Raw genomic sequence first — 17,678 nt, 5'->3', positions numbered from 1 at the left:
TAACAGCTTCAGCCTCCTGTGATCCTTTCTTGAATCAGTGATTTTATATTAGCTGGCATTCTTTTAGAAAGAGCTTCCCACATCAAATGGGAATAACTAGAATTTTTTCCAAGAAGGTAGAATATAAAATACATAATTCTTTTCCACTAATGTTTAATTTTTCTAAAGATGTAACAGTCACCTACAGTGGTGGCAAGTGTCTCCCAACAAACTTCTTACTTTTATGGACTAGTGAGTTTTTATTTATTTATCTTTTATGTATGCAACCTGTTGTAATTAATTATAGTTTTTACTCTTTTTGCTGAAAATCTCCCAAGTTTGGCTAGTAGGAGTCCCTTCAAGCTGGCTCCTGTGTTGTTTTGACATCTGTCTGGCACATGAAGATGTTCCAGGATCCTCTTGAATAATAAGTGGGTCTTAGAATGCTTTACTGCTGCCCATTTGCCCCCAGCAACTGTTGTCATTGTTTTTGTTGTTATTTTGTATAGTCTGCTTATTTAGATTTACCCTTGTGTTTATTAGTTTCCAGGTTCCCCATTTGTATTAGTTTCCTGTGGCTGCTGTATCAAATTACCACAAACCTGGGGTTTTACCGCAAATGCATTCCCTTAATAATTCTGAAGGTCTGAGATCCAAAATGGGGTTCACACTAGGCCAATCGAGGTGTCAGAAAGACTGTTCTCCCTCTAGAGCACATTTCCTTGCCTTTCCCAGCTTGTAGAACTGCATTCCTTGAATTCCTTGATTCATGGTCCCTTCTTTCAGCTACCCAGGCCAGCAGTGTAGCATCTTCAGATCTCTCTGGTAGGTCTTCACTTACCTAATCCTCTGTAATAAAATCTCCCCATTTTATAAGGATGCTTGGAATAACATTTCGGGCCCATCCAAGATAATCTCCTTAATTCAGAATACTTAATTACATCTGCAAAATTCTTTTTGTCATATAAGGTAACATAGGTTCTGGGGTCTACAGTGTAGATATTTTGGGGGCTGTTAATCAGCCTACCATGCTGCTCTGTCTTTTACATTATTCTGGGTTCTGTTTCCTTTTAGGTTGTTAGCTATTTTCTTTTGTTTCTTGAAGTCATTTCAGTATCCTCTGGCTTCTTATACTGTTGTTAAGAAATATGCTGTCAGTGTATTTTTTTTTTTTTTTTCTCTCTGGTTGACTTTAAGAACTTTTATGAACTTGTACTTCGACCTATATGGCTGTGGATTTAGTTTTTTCTGTCATGGACAGGACACAGGACTCCTTGTGCTACTCTTGAGAATTTTTTATTTTCAATTGTTTTAGAAAATTACACCCATCTTCTGTTCAAATATGTCTCCCATTGTCTGTTTACCTTCTGAATTTACTAATTCCATTCTTTGCCTTTCCTGTTTTCCCTTCATTTTTCTCTGTCTTTTGGCCAATTTTCTCTGAATCCTCTTCTAGTTCTTTAATTCTTTCTTTAGCTCTAATCTGTTTACTTCAGCTGAGGTTTTATTTTAATGACTGTGATTTATCATTTTCTCATGCTCCCCTTTTATATGTATTGTCTTTAAGCTTGGAGATATTCTAGAATTATCTCAAAAGAAACTTTGATATTTTGGTCGGCAATTTATAAACTTTGATTTCTTTCTCAAGCTGATTGTATTTGTTTTTTATTTTAGAGGAGTTTTTCAGAATCTTTTCCACTGACTGATTGTCTAGCCTTCATGCTTCCACTGCCATGATTATTTTAGCAATTCTTCTGAAATTTTAGGACCATGTCTCTCTTTTTGAATTATTTATTTTAAATAAATTTGTTTACATAAATTTGTTTTACCTTTGGTAATAGTTATTTGTTGTTTGGGCATCTGTTAGACTAGCGTGTAATTTTCTCCTTTGACCTGTTAAGTATTATTTTACTGGATTCCTGATGAATGACTAACATTAATTTGAGGGAAAGAACAAGAGTGAGAGAGGGAGAGGGAACTGAAAGGAAGAGGGAAAATAGAATTTAAGAGGTTTTCTATCCTCACAGCTTGGATTATTTGTGTGTGTCTGTGTGTTTTTTTTTTTTTTTTTTCATTTTGTATTCTTTTTGTCAAGTTTGGATATCTGGATTTTGCTAATTTTATGAAATGAACTTGGAAGATTTTCCTTTTTTATATGCTTTCACATATTAATAACTTACTGTATTTTCTTTAAAGGTTTGATAGAAGCCAATCCTATAATAATCCGGACTTGATGCCTTTTTATTGGGAGGAAGGGAGGCAGTGGCTGTAGTTTTCTGTGCCATTACTGCCCTGCAGTTCTTCCATAGCAGTTGGTCTGAATTTATATTTTATTAATTTATATTTTAACATAGGCGTCTTCTGAGGTGGGTGTTAAAAAAATTTTTGTGGGGGAGGGAATTTTGCCATCTGTAAAGTCACTAGAAATGATCGATTGTTTACTAAGATTGCCTGATTTTAATTGCTGTGGTCCACTGAAGAGATCAAAACAGGACAGGAAATCTAGTACCTTTCTTGAATTTTTTTGCTTCTGTTTGTAATTATTTCATTTCCCTTTCAGGATTGTTGAAACAGATTTTCTTCATTTTTTCCAAGAAGGCATTTTAAGGCCAAAACTATATTTCTTCTCTTAGTTTTACAATATCTTATTCTATTTTTTAAACTATTTATATTTAATAATTATCATCAAAGTTCTTTCTCTTACTCTTCTGGGAAATCTGAGCAAATTTTTTCTACCAGACTCATCTTCCCTAATTTCAGTGACGGCTCATAGTGATTTTTCTTCATTCTTTGGATATAAAATACTTTTGTTTCGGGAATTAAGAAATCTTATTCCAGAACATTCATGGTCTGGCCCTGCCCTACCTCACCAAACCTGTCATTTTCTACTCCCCAGTACAAAAATTTTATTCTAATCAGTTTTAATCAGCTCAGTTCCATAATTTCCCTCATGTTCATTTTCCTTTTCTAATCTAATTTTTTCCTTTCTCTCTCTCTCATTCCTTGGGGGGTGGTTCTTTACCCTAACTGTACATGAGTTTTATCTGTGGAGCTTTAAAAAAACAAAACAACAACAACAACAACAAAGGCTTTGGATAATAACATCTTCATTTATTTACTGAAGTGGAAAGAATCCCCGAACTAGGCCTAATTTTTCCTCTCTTCCCCTATTCTAAAGACAGCCTGAATCTTAGTTTCATCACTGATTGAATACCTGTTATGACTAAGACACCAAGATAAGTGATGGGGAAACGAAAGATAAATAAAACATGTTTCTGATCTCAGAGCAGCTAATAGACATGAAAAACATAATCAATTTTAGGATATCAAATTCTGACTATAAAGCACTTCTACCTGAGTGGTCAATGAAGTCAACATAGAGGGAGGTTATCATTTTCTGAGATGAAGAGACTATAGGAAAAAGAAGTTTTGGGGGGATTGTGGGCTAGACCAGAAGTTAAGTCTTTGAACATGTTAAGTTTGCAATGTCTATTAGTTATTTTAGTGGAGATGTTCAGTAGGCAGTTGGACAAAAAGTCTGGAGTTGAGAGGACAGAGCTGGATTTTAAAATTTGGGCTTCATCAGTCCATATTTGGCATATAAAGCCACAAGATTGGATAAGATCACCTGGAGAATAAGTATAGCTAGAGAAAAAAGACATCCAGTGCTTTTGGGGGGATATGAAAAATTAGCCAAGGAGTCGTAAAGGAAAATAATACTATATCTGACAATAGAAAGAAAAGGAAACTTCTGTCATTGCTTCTCAAATTCTGAGATTTTGCATGTATAACATGCTTCTGGAAGATTATGCTGCTGCTAGTCTATGGACCACTTTTGAGTAGCAGGACTTTGTCTGACAAACGAGGCATAAAGTGAAAAACATGAAAAAACCACAACATTTGGAGGAGAATAGGGTTAATATATAAAATATCTAGAACATAGGCTGTCTATAAATCAACAAGAAAAAAAATAGAATGAAAGAAAGAATATGGATAGGGAATTTTCCAAAAAGAAATGTAAATGTCCAGTAAACGTGAAAAATGGTTTCCTGGGAAATACAGATTGAAACAACAAGATCACCTTTCCCCTTTCAGATTGGCAAACGTTTCAGAGTTTGATAAGACCCAGTGTTGGTGGGATTATAGGGAAAAGCATGGACTCATACCCTCCTAGTAGGAATATGACTTGGGACTTTTTTTCTATTGGAAAACCATTTGACACATTTATTAAATTTTTAAGTGCACATAACATTCAATTCAGGAATTCTATGCATTGATATCTAAAAGGGAAACTTAAACCTGTGCCCAGAAAGGCAGTTCAGAACTATTCATTGAAGCATTGTTTGAAGTTGAGAAAAATGGAATAATCTGAATATCCTCTAGGAAGAGAATTATTAAATAAACCAAGGGTCCTGAAGCCCCCTCCTTGTTCATCTATCTATATACCCTCTTGTACATTTTTTAATTACCACACATTTTTAAATTACAACTTTCAGTAGTTTAAAAGGCCTTAATCTCTAGTGTGTATTATATTTATGCTGTTCATTTTTGGTCACACCTTAGAATTCCAGGTTTAGATCATGCAGTTTATGGAGTATCTAGTATACAGTGTAATTTGCAAGCACATTCTCTAACCACTCAGATAAATTGGACTCATTCTTCATCAAGGAAAAAATGACTTTTTAAAAAATAAACACATAATATATGCCTATACTATAACCACCCAACTTCTGAATTCTAGGCTGGCCAGCTGGATAAATGAATGAGGCTTGGAACCCTGCCAAGAATTTATTTCACTGATAAAATAAGGTCTTGGTTTTAACCCCTACCCCTTTTCTCTCAAGGGGTTTTTCCCTCGTGTTGACTCCGTACTTTAAAATTTATACATCTTAGAACAGTGCACATTAGTAGGATCTGAGATGGAGAAGAATTTTGCCTTTCTTGTATAGAACGGAGAATTACAATGTGGTGATTTTAAAGGGAGAGGAGGAAAGGAGACTAGTTCTCAAGCAGTTCAATTAGGAGTACACAAAAACATCAAGGAGCTGAAAATTGTCCTAAAATTATCCGTGACCATCCACTGTTAGGTTGCTCTTGAAGTTTGAAGACCATTGACAATAAGCAGTGTCATAACAATATTATGAAATAAATGTTTCTATCCTTAACACCACCATTTAAAAACAGTAAAATACATATGTATTGATATGGAAACAACTTTGAGGAATGTTGTTCAGGGAAAAAAGCAAGTATTAAAAATGTTTTTTAAATATAATATTTATATGTATTTGTATACTTTGTATATGTATTATTATATTTACTTTAATAAAAAGGAGATGTGGAAAGGATGTATAACAAATTGTAAACGGCAGTTGAGTTTTGGGCAAAGGGTCCAGGAATGTGGGGAAGTGTGAAAAGAGACTTTCGTCATTCTTTTTTTTTTTTAATTTTTTTTTAATGTTTATTTAGTTTTGAGACAATTTTTGAGAGACAGAGTGCGAGCAGGGGAAGGGCAGAGAGACAGGGAGACACAGAATCTGAAGCAGGGTCCAGGCTCTGAGCGGTCAGCCCAGAGCCCAACGCGGGGCTCGAACTCACAAACCGTGAGATCATGATCTGAGCAGAAGTCGGACGCTTAACCTACTGAGCCACTCAGGCGCCCCTGTCATTTATTCTGAATACTCATGTATTATTTGAATCTTTTACAGTTGAGAATATTTGTACTACTAGTGTAGAAAAGAGTTTTTAGGTGTTTAATAAAAGATGGGAGAAACTGCTATGCTAAATGGTCTCACAGTTCTCAGCTCTAAATTTCAAATTTTAAAATATCTCTAATTCATATCCTAAATGATTCTTATTTACATTCTTTTAAATTATTTTTCAGGTGTGGAATATCAAACAAATGATTAAGTTGACACAGGAACATATAGAGGCCCTATTGGACAAATTTGGTGGGGAGCATAATCCGCCATCAATATATCTAGAGGTAAGCTTTTGAGTATCATATCTGTAGTGATTTTTGATTTTTTATTTTTGTTATTTTAGAGACAGCGAGAGAACACAAGTGGGGGAAAGGGACAGAGGGGGAGAAAGGAGAGAGAGAGAATCTTAAGCGGGCTTCACACTTAGCACGGAGCCCCGTGCAGGTCTCAATCCCATGACCCTGGGATCATGACCCTAGCTGAAACAGAGAATTGGATGCTCAACCGACTGAGCCACCAGGTGCACCTGTAGTGATTTGGAAAATAAAAACAAGAACTTACAAAAAGCATTTGTACTAGTAATAATGTTTACCCTAGGGGGTAAGATGAGAAATAGATATGGGAAGGTGGATTACCTTCGTCTTTATTATATTATACTTCTTAATCTTACTTCATTTGTTACAATAACATAGAGTATTTTGTAGTTTGGAAAAGGAGAAGTCATGTATAAACCTCAAAATATTACTCTGTTAAAAAACTTATTTAAAAAGAGAGAAAGAGAAAGCATTCAGTTGTGGAGGTTAGAAAACTAGTTGCTGTGTTAGAAAGTGGGGCCAAATTTTGTGAAGTATCTTTTTTCCTTGTGAAATATCTTTTTTTCCAGCAAATCCCCCCAAATTGGTGTTTGCTTTCTTAATAGGTAAAATTTATAATATTTAAATAGCTCAGAATTGCTTAGCTTTAGTGTTTGAGGCTTTTGTATCAAGACTTGAGCATCATAAACTTATAGTCATTGTTCTTAATCCTGTGGTGTAGTAGTTTCTGTTGTAATCGCAGATAACCTTTCTTGCTATTGGTTTCCTGATGTAAGTCACTCGGGTTCCATGACGAGCAAGCTGTTAGGGAGTCCAGGCAGTCAGGCTTCACGGTCCACACTGCTTCCCGCTGCACTACACTGCCTGTCGCTGTAAAAGCTGGTCCAGCTGTAATCACTAATCATATAGAAATATAACCATAAATTACAAATGATCATGTGCCTTCAAACGCCTTACATTTTTAGGCATGGATTGGTAGACTCCTAAACTAAATTTCTAGTTCAGTAATCTGGTTGCACTTAAAGGACGTTAAATCTTTCAAGTATTTATTTTCATGAGAAAGTAAGTTTGCATTTCTAAAATAAATTTAGAAGTTTGGAAATAACCACTGATAAACTGTTGGCTTCTTCATATGGCTTCCCTCAGAGCACACTGCCAGATACCAGTAGTAGGACCACAGTTCATACCTCTGAATACTAGTTAGTGTGCTTTCCAATATCCCATGCTGTTTTACTTTTCTGTCTGAGGAGGGCAAGTGCAGGAGTCATAGGAGGCAAAGAGTCCTGGTGAAAATAGTGATTCTTTATTAATTAGAATTAGACAGTTTAACCAACAGTTTTTGCCAACCATTTCTGTGTCTTGTGAGACTCTCCCCCGCCCTTAGTCGTAATACATTTGCATCAATAACCGTTTTTGACTATAGCAGGGATTCAGTGCCCCCTCCACACACTCACATTCTTCACGCTCTTCACTGTTCATATTACATCTAACTAGGACAATATAAAGCAGACCATACCTCATAGATTATATCATTAGCATGTAGATTCTTTTTTTAAAAAAATTTTTTAATGTTTATTTATTTTTGAGAGAGAGAGAGAAAGAGAGACAATGTGAGCAGAGGAGAGGCAGAGAGAGAGAGAGAGGGAGACACAGAATGTGAAACAGGCTCCGGGTTCTGAGCTGTCAGCACAGAGCCCGACGTGGGGCTCAAACTCACGAACCACGAGATCATGACCTGAGCTGAAGTCTGACGCTTAACCAGCTAATCCACCCAGGCACCCCATGCAGGTAGATTCGTATTCTTAGGGACACACTACAGAATTTCTCTGTAGAAGGCGATATAATATAGTGATTAAGATGAACTTTGAAGTCACATAGGCCCTATGTTTGAATCTTAGCTGTGACTTAGCTTCTGCAAATAGGTTACCTAATCTCATTATACCTGACCTCATTGGTAAAATGAGAATACTGTCACACATGTAGTAACTTAAGGTTTAATTAAGTTTATAATTAGGAAATAGCATCATTCGTCACACATATTGATTACCCATAAATTTTTGATTCATTCATTCAGCAGATATTTATTAAGTGCCTGTTTATATTTATGCATTTATGCTTTTTTAGGCTCTGGGGATATAGCACAAAAAAAAAAAACAAAAAACACCACACAACTGTGCCTTTAAGCAGCTTATAGTTTTATCAGAGGAGGGAATTACAGGCAATAAACAATAAACCTACATAAACATTGGATAAACTATGAAGAGGAGCCTACCTGGAGATGACATATTCTTCCCTGGGGAAAGTTGATGAGGGCCAGTGGGAAGACCTTTGGGTACTGATATTTGAAGGCCCTTCAGTGAAAAACCAAGTTTGTTGGTTAGCCACTGAGACCCATCATTCTGCTTTCTGTCCCTACGTATTTGACTACTCTAAGAACCTCAAACAAATGGAATTGTACAATATTTGGCCTTTTGTGACAGCTTATATCATTTAGCATATGTCTTCAAGGTCCATCCATGTTGTAGCATGGGTCAAAATTTCCTTGCTAATTAAGGCTGAATAATGTTTCCACATTTTGTTTATCCATTCATCTATCAGTGTACCATTGATGGTTGGTCATTTCTATCTTTTCATTACCACGAATAATGCTGATTTTACTCCTTTTGACTGTATACCAGAAGTGGAATTACTGAATTATGTGGTAATTCTGTATTTAATTTTTTTTAATTAACTAATTTCTCTTTAATTTACATCCAAGTTAGCACATAGTGCAACAATGATTTCAAGAGTAGATTCCTTAATGCCCCTTACCCATTTAGCCCATCCCCCCTCCCACAACCCCTCCAACAACCCTGTTTGTTCTTTTATGTTTAAGAGTCTCTTATGTTTTGTCCCCCTCCCTGTTTCTATATTATTTTTGCTTTCCTTCCCTTATGTTCATCTGTTTTGTATCTTAAAGTCCTCATATGAGTGAAGTCATGTGGTATTTGTCTTTCTCTGACTAACTGATGTTGCCTAGCATAATCCCTTCTTTTTTTTTAATTAGTTAATTAATTAATTTATAAAAGTTTTTATTTTTTCTAAATATTTTTTTTTCAATATAGAAATTTATTGTCAAATTGGTTTCCATACAACACCCAGTGCTCATCCCAAAAGGTGCCCTCCTCAATACCCATCCCCCACCCTCCCCTCCCTCCCACCCCCCATCGACCCTCAGTTCTCAGTTTTTAAGAGTCTCTTATGCTTTGGCTCTCTCCCACTCTAACCTCTTTTTTTTTTTTCCCTTCCCCTCCCCAATGGGTTTCTGTTAAGTTTCTCAGGATCCACTAGCATAATCCCTTCTAGTCCCATCCACGTAGTTGCAGATGGCAAGATTTCATTCTTTTTGATCCCGAAGTAATACTCCATTGTGTGTGTGTGTGTGTGTGTGTATGTACACATATATATGTACACATATACACACATACACACATATATACATACACATATATATGTGTGTGTGTGTGTATACACACACACACACACACACACACACACACACACACACACACACACACATATATACACACACCACATCTTCTTTACCCATTCATCTGTTGGTGGGCTTTTGGGCTCTTTCCATACTTTGGCTATTGTCGATAGCGCCACTAGAAACATTGGGGGGCATGTGCCCCTCGAAACAGCACACCTGTATCCCTTGGATAAATACCTACTCGTGCAATTGCTAGGTCGTAGGGTAGTTCTATTTTTAATTTTTTGAGGAACCTCCATACTGTTTTCCAGAGTGGCTGCACCAGTTTACATTTCCACCAGCAGTGCAAAAGAGATCCTCTTTCTCCGCATCCTCGCCAACATCTGTTGGCTGAGTTGTTAATTTTAGCCATTCTGACTGGTGTGAGGTGGTATCTCATTGTGGTTTTCATTCCTGATGATGAGTGATGTTGAGCATTTTTTCATGTGTCTGTTAGCCATCTGGTTGTCTTCTTAGGAAAAGTGTCTATTCATGTCTTGCCCATTTCTTCACTGGATTATTTGTTTTTTTGGGTGTTGAGTTTGATAAGCTCTTTATAGATTTTGGATACTAACCCTTTATCTGATATGTAGTTACAAATATCTTCTCCCCTTCTGTCGGTTGCCTTTTAGTTTTGCTGATTGTTTCCTTTGCTGTGCAGAAGCTTTTTATTTTGATGAGGTCCCAATAGTTCATTTTTGCTTTTATTTTGCTTGCCTCCAGAGCTGTGTTGAGTAAGAAGTTGCTGTGGCCGAGGTCAAAGAGGTTTTTGCCTGCTTTCTCCTCTAGGCTCTTGATGACTTTCTGTCTTACATTTTGGTCTTTCATCCATTTTGAGTTTATTTTTGTGAATAGTTTAAGAAAGTGTATTTAATTTTTTAAGGAAATGCCATACTGTTTTCCACATTAGCTGCCTTTTACATTTCTGTTAGTAATATACAAGAGTTCCAGTTACTCCATATCCTTGCCAACACTTACTTTGTGTGTGTGTGTGTGTGTGTGTGTGTGTGTGTGTGTGTCTAATAGCCATCCTAATGAGTGTGACATGGTATCTCATGGTTTTGATTTGCATTTCCCTGATGACTTATGATGTTGAACATCTTTTCATGCATTTATTGGACATTCATTCTTCTGTGGAGAAATGTCTGTTCAAGTCTTCTACACATTTTTTAATTGGGTTGGTTTTTTGTTGAGTGGTAGGAGTTCTTTATATATTCTGAGTATCATTCCTAATTAGATATATGATTTGCAGATATTTTCTTCCATTCCATGGGTTCCCTTTTCTCTCTGTTGATTATATTCTTTATGCGAAAGTTTTTTTTTTATTTTGATGATGTCTCATTTACCTGTTTTCCTCATGTTGCCTGTGCCTTTGGTGTCACATCCAAGAAATCATTACCAGACCCAGTGTCACGAACCTTTTTTTTTTCTGTTTTCTTCTAAGATTTGTAATTACAGTTTAGCCCTAACGTTGAGGTCCTTGATCCATTTTCAGTTAATTTTTCTGTATGATGTAAGCTAAGGGTTCAACTTCATTCTTTTGCATGTGTATATCCAGTTTTCCCAGCCCCATTTATTGAAAAGGTTGTCCTTGGGGCGCCTGGGTGGCTCAGTCGGTTGGGTGTCCGAATTCGGCTCAGGTCACGATCTCGCGGTCCATGAGTTCAAGCCCCGCGTCGGGCTCTGGGCTGATGGCTCAGAGCCTGGAGCCTGCTTCCGATTCTGTGTCTCCCTCTCTCTCTGCCCCTCCCCCGTTCATGCTCTGTCTCTCTCTGTCTCAAAAATAAATAAAACGTTAAAAAAAATTTAAAAAAATAATAAAAAAAAAAAAAAAAGAAAAAAAAAGAAAAGGTTGTCCTTTCCCATTGAATAGAAACTTTGACACATGCCCTTGTCAAAAATCATTTGACCATGTATGTGAGAATTTATTTGCGGGCTCTCTTTTGTTTTCCGTTGGCATTTATAGTCCAACTTTATGCCAGTTTACACTGTACTGATTTGATTACTGTAGCCGTGTAAGGATTTTAAAGTCAGGAAGTATGAGATGTCCAACTTTGTTTTCCTTTTAAGGATTGCTTTGGCATTTCACTATCTTTTGAGATTTCATATGAATTTGAGGGTGGATTTTGCTATTTCTGAAACACATGGGGATTTTGGTAGGGATTGCATTGAATCCATAGATTGCTTTGTGTAGTATTGACATCTTTAGAGCTCATAAGTCTTAAATATGAATGGACAGCTAAGAATAACCAAATATTGGAAGAAAGCTTATAGCAGGAAAACAATAGCAAAAATGGTCAAAGCAACTCAGAAATAGTGCACAGAACAGATGAGAACCTGAAAATAACTATAATTAACATCAGAGATAAGAGAAGACAATCTGTTCTTATTTCATGGCTGTACTAAAGAAACAAAAGTCTTAATAGAGAACAAGAAAGAGCTCTTGGTATTAAAATAATTAAAATAGTAAGCAGAAAATGTAAATACATATGTGTATGTGTGTCTGTGTGCATATATATAAACAATTGTTTTAAGATAAAATTAAGGAAATCTCTAGAAAGCAGAATAAAAATAAAGATGGAAAGTATTAGAAGAAAGATAAGAATTAGAGAATAAATCTAGGAGAGCTATAAAAATACCAAATGCTTTTAGCTACAGAAAATCAAAAACACCTAATCACAAGTTGCCCAAACAAATAAGAGTTTTATTTTCCCCTCCTGTAACAAGAAGCGTGGAGGTAAATTATTTTAAGATTGATTCCACAGCTCAGAGTTGTCAGATGCTGGGGTGGATCTCTACAGTCCTTTAGGCCTTCTGTCATGAGTGCCACAGATCTGTATGCCATCATAGGACACCTCAAAGCAGGAGCTGGGATCACAGACGCTCTCTTGTATCCTACGCGCTTTCAAGGAGGAAATTTTTCCCTTCAAATCCCCTACACGTCTTTTCCTTTATATCTCATTGACCAGAATGGGGTCACATGTATCCCTACACCGGGACTATGTTTATATTTCTTGAAATAAGAGGCTAAAAAGTGAAGTTTTTCCAATGTTCACAGTTTGGCTTTAAGATAAGCTTGAGCATTGGTGACTAGAAGTTATGCTATAGTTATTTCGTTCCAAACATTTCAAGATAGGAAATAATGTTTTCTATGTTTGATATTTTTGGTATTTCCACAGGAAGATAAAACTTTACCTATCCCTGCATCTCTTCCTTGTAGCAGAACAGAGTGAAATCAGTTCTGTCACCATCAAAATCTTATGTCCTTGTACTAATTTATTTAAAAACTAGCTTTTAAGTTGTTCTAGATTTTTTCCTACTGACGTGAATAATAATTAAAATTATATTGATTCTCTTGATGATAACTTCAGTGAAATGAACTATAGTACTCTTAAGGAATTTCAAATTTGGCTTTTTAGTCTTTGGTTCCCTTTTTATTTATTATTATTATTTTAACATTTATTTATTTTTGAGAGACAGAGATAGAGCACAAGGGGGAGGGGCAGAGAGAGAGGGAGGGACAGAATCCAAAGCAAGCTCCAGGCTCTGAGCTGTCAGCACAGAGCCCGATGTGGGGCTTGAACCCATGAACCGTGAGATCATGACCTGAGCTGAAGTCAGATGCTTAACTGCCTGAGCCACCCAGGCGCCCCATAAATCTTCATCCAAAGGAAGAAAAGATAAGTTTGCCTTGAAGAGTCATTTCCCAGGAAATCTTTTTTTTACCCAATTTTTCTCCCTCCATACATCCAACAAGTTATTTGAATGCCTTCTGTGTGTAAGATAAAATGCTAGATGCTTCTCTAGTAGTAGGTTCTTCTTTTTGGACCTGACATATTAGATTCCAGAAGAGAAGGAATAGTGTTTCTGGAATCACTGTGCTGGTGATACACACGGGTGTTACACACTGAGTCCTAGCTACCATAGAATTGACATGTATGCCAGAGTGCCCTGCAGATAGAGGCATGGTAACGGTAGTAGCTCCTGACATTTATTATTTGCTATATACCAGGCACTGTTCCAAGCAGATAGTCGATCGTTTAATCCTCAACCTATCCTTTGAGTTACACTTCCTATTCTCATTTTCATTTTATAGATGAAAAAACTAAGGCACAGAGGAGTTTAGTAATAACATGGCTAATGCTACAAAATTAGTATATAATATAGCCAAAGTTTGAATCCACACATTCTGAATTCAGCATCTGCTCTTAACTGCTATATCATTATTATGATACTGACAGCCTTTTTGGTCTTTAATCTGTGTAGAACCCAGGATGATGCAGAGATAGTTTATTAAAACAAGTGAAAAGAATACTAGCAGCAAGGTCCTTCATGTGGAGTACAGAGCAGTCCATTAGATACCATCTTTGGGCAATCTGTAAGATTTCATTGTATCTTGTGAAATGAAGTTTAACAATAAATTTAATGGACTAATGATAAAAAATGTTTATTTCACTGCTTTTTCCCATTTGTTTAAAGTAGATCCTTAGATAATTTTCCTCCCACTTTTCCCCAAAATTTTATTTTTAAGTAATCTCTCCACCCATTGTGGGGCTTGAACCCACAACCCTGAGATGGAGTAGCACACCCCACTGACCCAGCCAGCCAGACATCCCTCCCACTTTTACTTGAGAAATGATTCACATACCGTGAGATTCACTTTTTTAAAGTGTGCTATTCAGTGGGGTTTTTTTAGTATATGCACAAAGTTGTGCAGTCATCACCACTGTCTTAATTCCAAAACATTTTCATCACCCTAAAGAGAAACCCTTTACTCATTAACAGTCATTGCCATAAGCCATTGGCAACCACTGATCTGCTTTGTATTTCTATACATTTGCCTTTTGGGGCACTCTGTGTAAATGGAATCATACATGATACGGCATTTTGTGACGGGCTGCTTTCATTTGGCGTAATGTTTTCAAAATTCATCCATGTTGTAGCATGTAGCGTTCATTCCTTTTTATTCCCTCATGTAGATATATCATATTTTGTTTGCCAATTTATCAGTTGACATTTGGGTTTCCACTTTTTGACAATCATGAATAAAGCTATTATGAACATTCATATATAAGTTTCTGTGTAACATCTGTTTTCACTTGTCTCGGTTCTATGCCTTGGGATGGAATTGCTGTGTCCTATGTATGGTAACTTTATGTTTTAACTTTTTGAGGAACTACCAGACTGTTTTTCAATGTTAGCTGCTCCATTTTAAATTCCCACCAGAAATGCATGAGGGTTTTCATTTCTCCACATCGTTACCAACACTTACTCTCTTGTTTGTTTTTTAAACAGTCATGCTTGTAGTTTTGACCTAAAAATGGTAAAGCATCTTTTTCATGTGCTTATTAACTGTTTATATTCTTGGGGAAAATACTAATTCAAATCTTTTGCCCACATTTTAACCTGGGTTATTGTTCAGTTGTGAGAATTCTTTGCATATTCTAGATAGTAGATCCTTATGAGATATATATATATTTTTTAAGTATTTTCTCCTAATCTGTGGGATTTATTTTTCATTCTTTTGGTAGTGTCTTTTGAATTTTTTTTTTTTTAACGTTTATTTATTTTTGAGACAGAGAGAGACAGAGCATGAACGGGGGAGGGCCAGAGAGAGGGAGACACAGAATCCGAAACAGGCTCCAGGCTCAGCTGTCAGCACAGAGCCCGACGCGGGGCTCGAACTCACGGGCTGTGAGATCATGACCTGAGCTGAAGTCGGCCGCTCGACCGACTGAGCCACCCAGGCGCCCCAGTAGTGTCTTTTGAAGTATAAAAGTTTTAATTTTGAGAAGTGCAGTTTATCTGTTTTTTTCTTTGGTTGGTGTGATTTAGCGTGTCATACCTAAGAAATTACTGCCTAATCTAGGTTCATGATGATTTACTCCTATGTTTTCTTCTAAGAACTTTGAATTTAAAAATTTTTTTTAATGTTTATTTTTGAGAGAGAGAGAGCATGAGCAGAGTAGGGACAGAGAGAGAGAGGGAGACACAGAATCTGAAGCGGACTCAAGGCTGTGAACCATCAGCACAGAGCCCAACGCGGGACTTGAACCCACCAACCGCAATATCATGACCTGAGCCAAAGTCAGACACTGGTTAAGTGGTTAACTGAGCTACCCAGGCGCCCCTCTGCTAAGAACTGTGTAGTTTAAGCTCTTAGTTTTAGGTGTATGATCCGTTTTGAGTTACTTTTTTATTGTAATCTTAGGTAGTACTCCAACTTCATTCTTCTGCCTGTAGATATTCAGTGGTACCAGCACCATTGTCAAAAATCAGTTGGCTGTAAATGTAAGGCTTTATTTCTGGATTCTCAAGTCTTCTGTGATGTTCTATATATGTATCCTTATTCCAATGTCTTGATTACTGTACCTTTATAGTAATTTTTGAAATGAAGAAATGTGAAGCCTCCAAGTTTGTTCAAGATTATTTTGGTTTTCTGAGTACATTACGCTTCCATATGAATTTTAACATCCGCTTGCCCATTTCTATAAAAAAGCCATTGGGATTTTGAAGGATTGTAGTGAATTGGTAGGTCAGTTTAGGGAAAACTGTCATCTTAATAATATTAAGTGTTTTTGTATTATTTAATTCAAAAACATCCGACATGATCTGTGCCTTCAACTAGTTTACAGTTTAGTAGAGTCATGTTAAGAACTCAGCTAAGTAGGGGCGCCTGGGTGGCTCAGTCGGTTAAGTGTCCGACTTCAGCTCAGGTCACGATCTCGCGGTCTGTGGGTTCGAGCCCCGCGTCGGGCTCTGTGCTGACTGACGGCTCAGAGCCTGGAGCCTGCTTCCGATTCTGTGTCTCCCTCTCTCTCTGCCCCTCCCCGTTCATGCTCTGTCTCTCTCTGTCTCAAAAATAAATAAAAACGTTAAAAAAAATTTTTTTTAAAGAACTCAGCTAAGTAATACAGGGATGACAGTAATAAACATAAGAATTGCTAGTACTACTTATTCCTGCTAGTAAGAATATTTATTGGGTTTTTGCTATGTGGTAGCCTCTGTAATAACTTCTTTTACTTGTATTATCTCTTTTAATCCTCACGAAATTTTTTCATAATGAGAAAAACATAGTCCTATAAAGAAGAACATGATAATAGTCTAAAGGAGGTGAAGAGAAAGAATACTTCTTTGGGGTTTTATCAAGCAGAGCTTTGAATTGGACTTTGAAAAATAAGTAGGATTTTGATGCGAAAGAATAAGGTTTTGGGAAAGCTTCATCCTGAAGAAGTATCTGGTATCTGTAGTATCTGGAAGAACGAACCACAAGAATTTTGTTGATGATACTGGTGGTGGCTGAGGTGTGCATTTTTGTGGGAGGACTTGTCCATATTTGCTGACTAAGGAAGCAGAGGAAAAGTTGGAAGATATAAGAGAAATTGGGGATAACAGTGTACCAAGGCCTCTGTAGAGGCCCTAAACATTCAGTGCCATTACTAAATTGAGAACAGACGAGAGATGGGGCGGGCCCCTGGGTGGCTCAGTCGGTTGAGCATCCCACTGTTGATTTTGGCGCAGGTCATGATACTGGGTTCGTGGGATCAAGCCCCACATTGGGCTCCGTACTGAGCATGGAGTCTGGTTAAGATTTTCCCTCTCCATCTGCCCCTTTCCCCCACTCGTGTGTGCTCTCTCACTCTCTCTCTAACATGAATTAAAAGAAAAGAGAGATAGGGAAATGCATGGAGAATTGCTTAGACAAAGAAAGAAGAGGAAGCTTTTATTTGATGGCTTTGACCTCCAGAGTAAATTTGAAGGTAATGTAATGCTGTTTTCTGAGTGAGTTGAAGATTGGGTGATGAAGGTAAGGAGGCAGACAAGCATAGAAAAGGTTGGAGTAAATATTGTGAAAAATGTAATATGATGTTAAAAATAAGTAAAAATTTTTGGGTAGTACCCTAAAGGACTAATTTCCACGAATTGATAATGGGACTAATTGACCTCCTTCTATCTTCTTGACTTAATTAACTGACCTTAACTAATTGACCTACCTTACTATCTTCTCCAGCAGTGTATGGTAATCTGAGAGAAAGAATGGAATACTTGAGTGGTTAGAATTTACTCCAAATTTGTATTTGACAAACAAGTTGGTAAAAGAATAAGAATTAGAGAATCAGAGATGTTACTAGTGGTATTGTTGAAATGGTGAGCCGCAAAGTAGGGGCAATAAGA

At 36.9% G+C, this 17,678-nt stretch overlaps 1 protein-coding gene across 5 annotated transcripts in view; it reads left to right on the top strand.

Annotated features, from left to right (window-relative positions):
• BRAF (B-Raf proto-oncogene, serine/threonine kinase) overlaps positions 1-17,678 on the top strand; it is a 166,802-nt gene that overhangs the window by 71,697 nt on the left and 77,427 nt on the right. For all 5 annotated transcript variants that reach the window (XM_042926650.1, XM_042926629.1, XM_042926659.1 and 2 more), the window contains exon 2: positions 5,861-5,962. In XM_042926650.1, coding sequence (XP_042782584.1) covers positions 5,861-5,962 — 102 coding nt within the window. The remainder of the gene's footprint in view (positions 1-5,860; positions 5,963-17,678) is intronic.

This window comes from Panthera leo, chromosome A2 (assembly GCF_018350215.1).
Source record: "Panthera leo isolate Ple1 chromosome A2, P.leo_Ple1_pat1.1, whole genome shotgun sequence".
Taxonomy (NCBI): domain Eukaryota; kingdom Metazoa; phylum Chordata; class Mammalia; order Carnivora; family Felidae; genus Panthera; species Panthera leo.
Note: the sequence above shows the minus strand (reverse complement) of the source record. Positions and strands in the feature narration are given on the sequence as shown.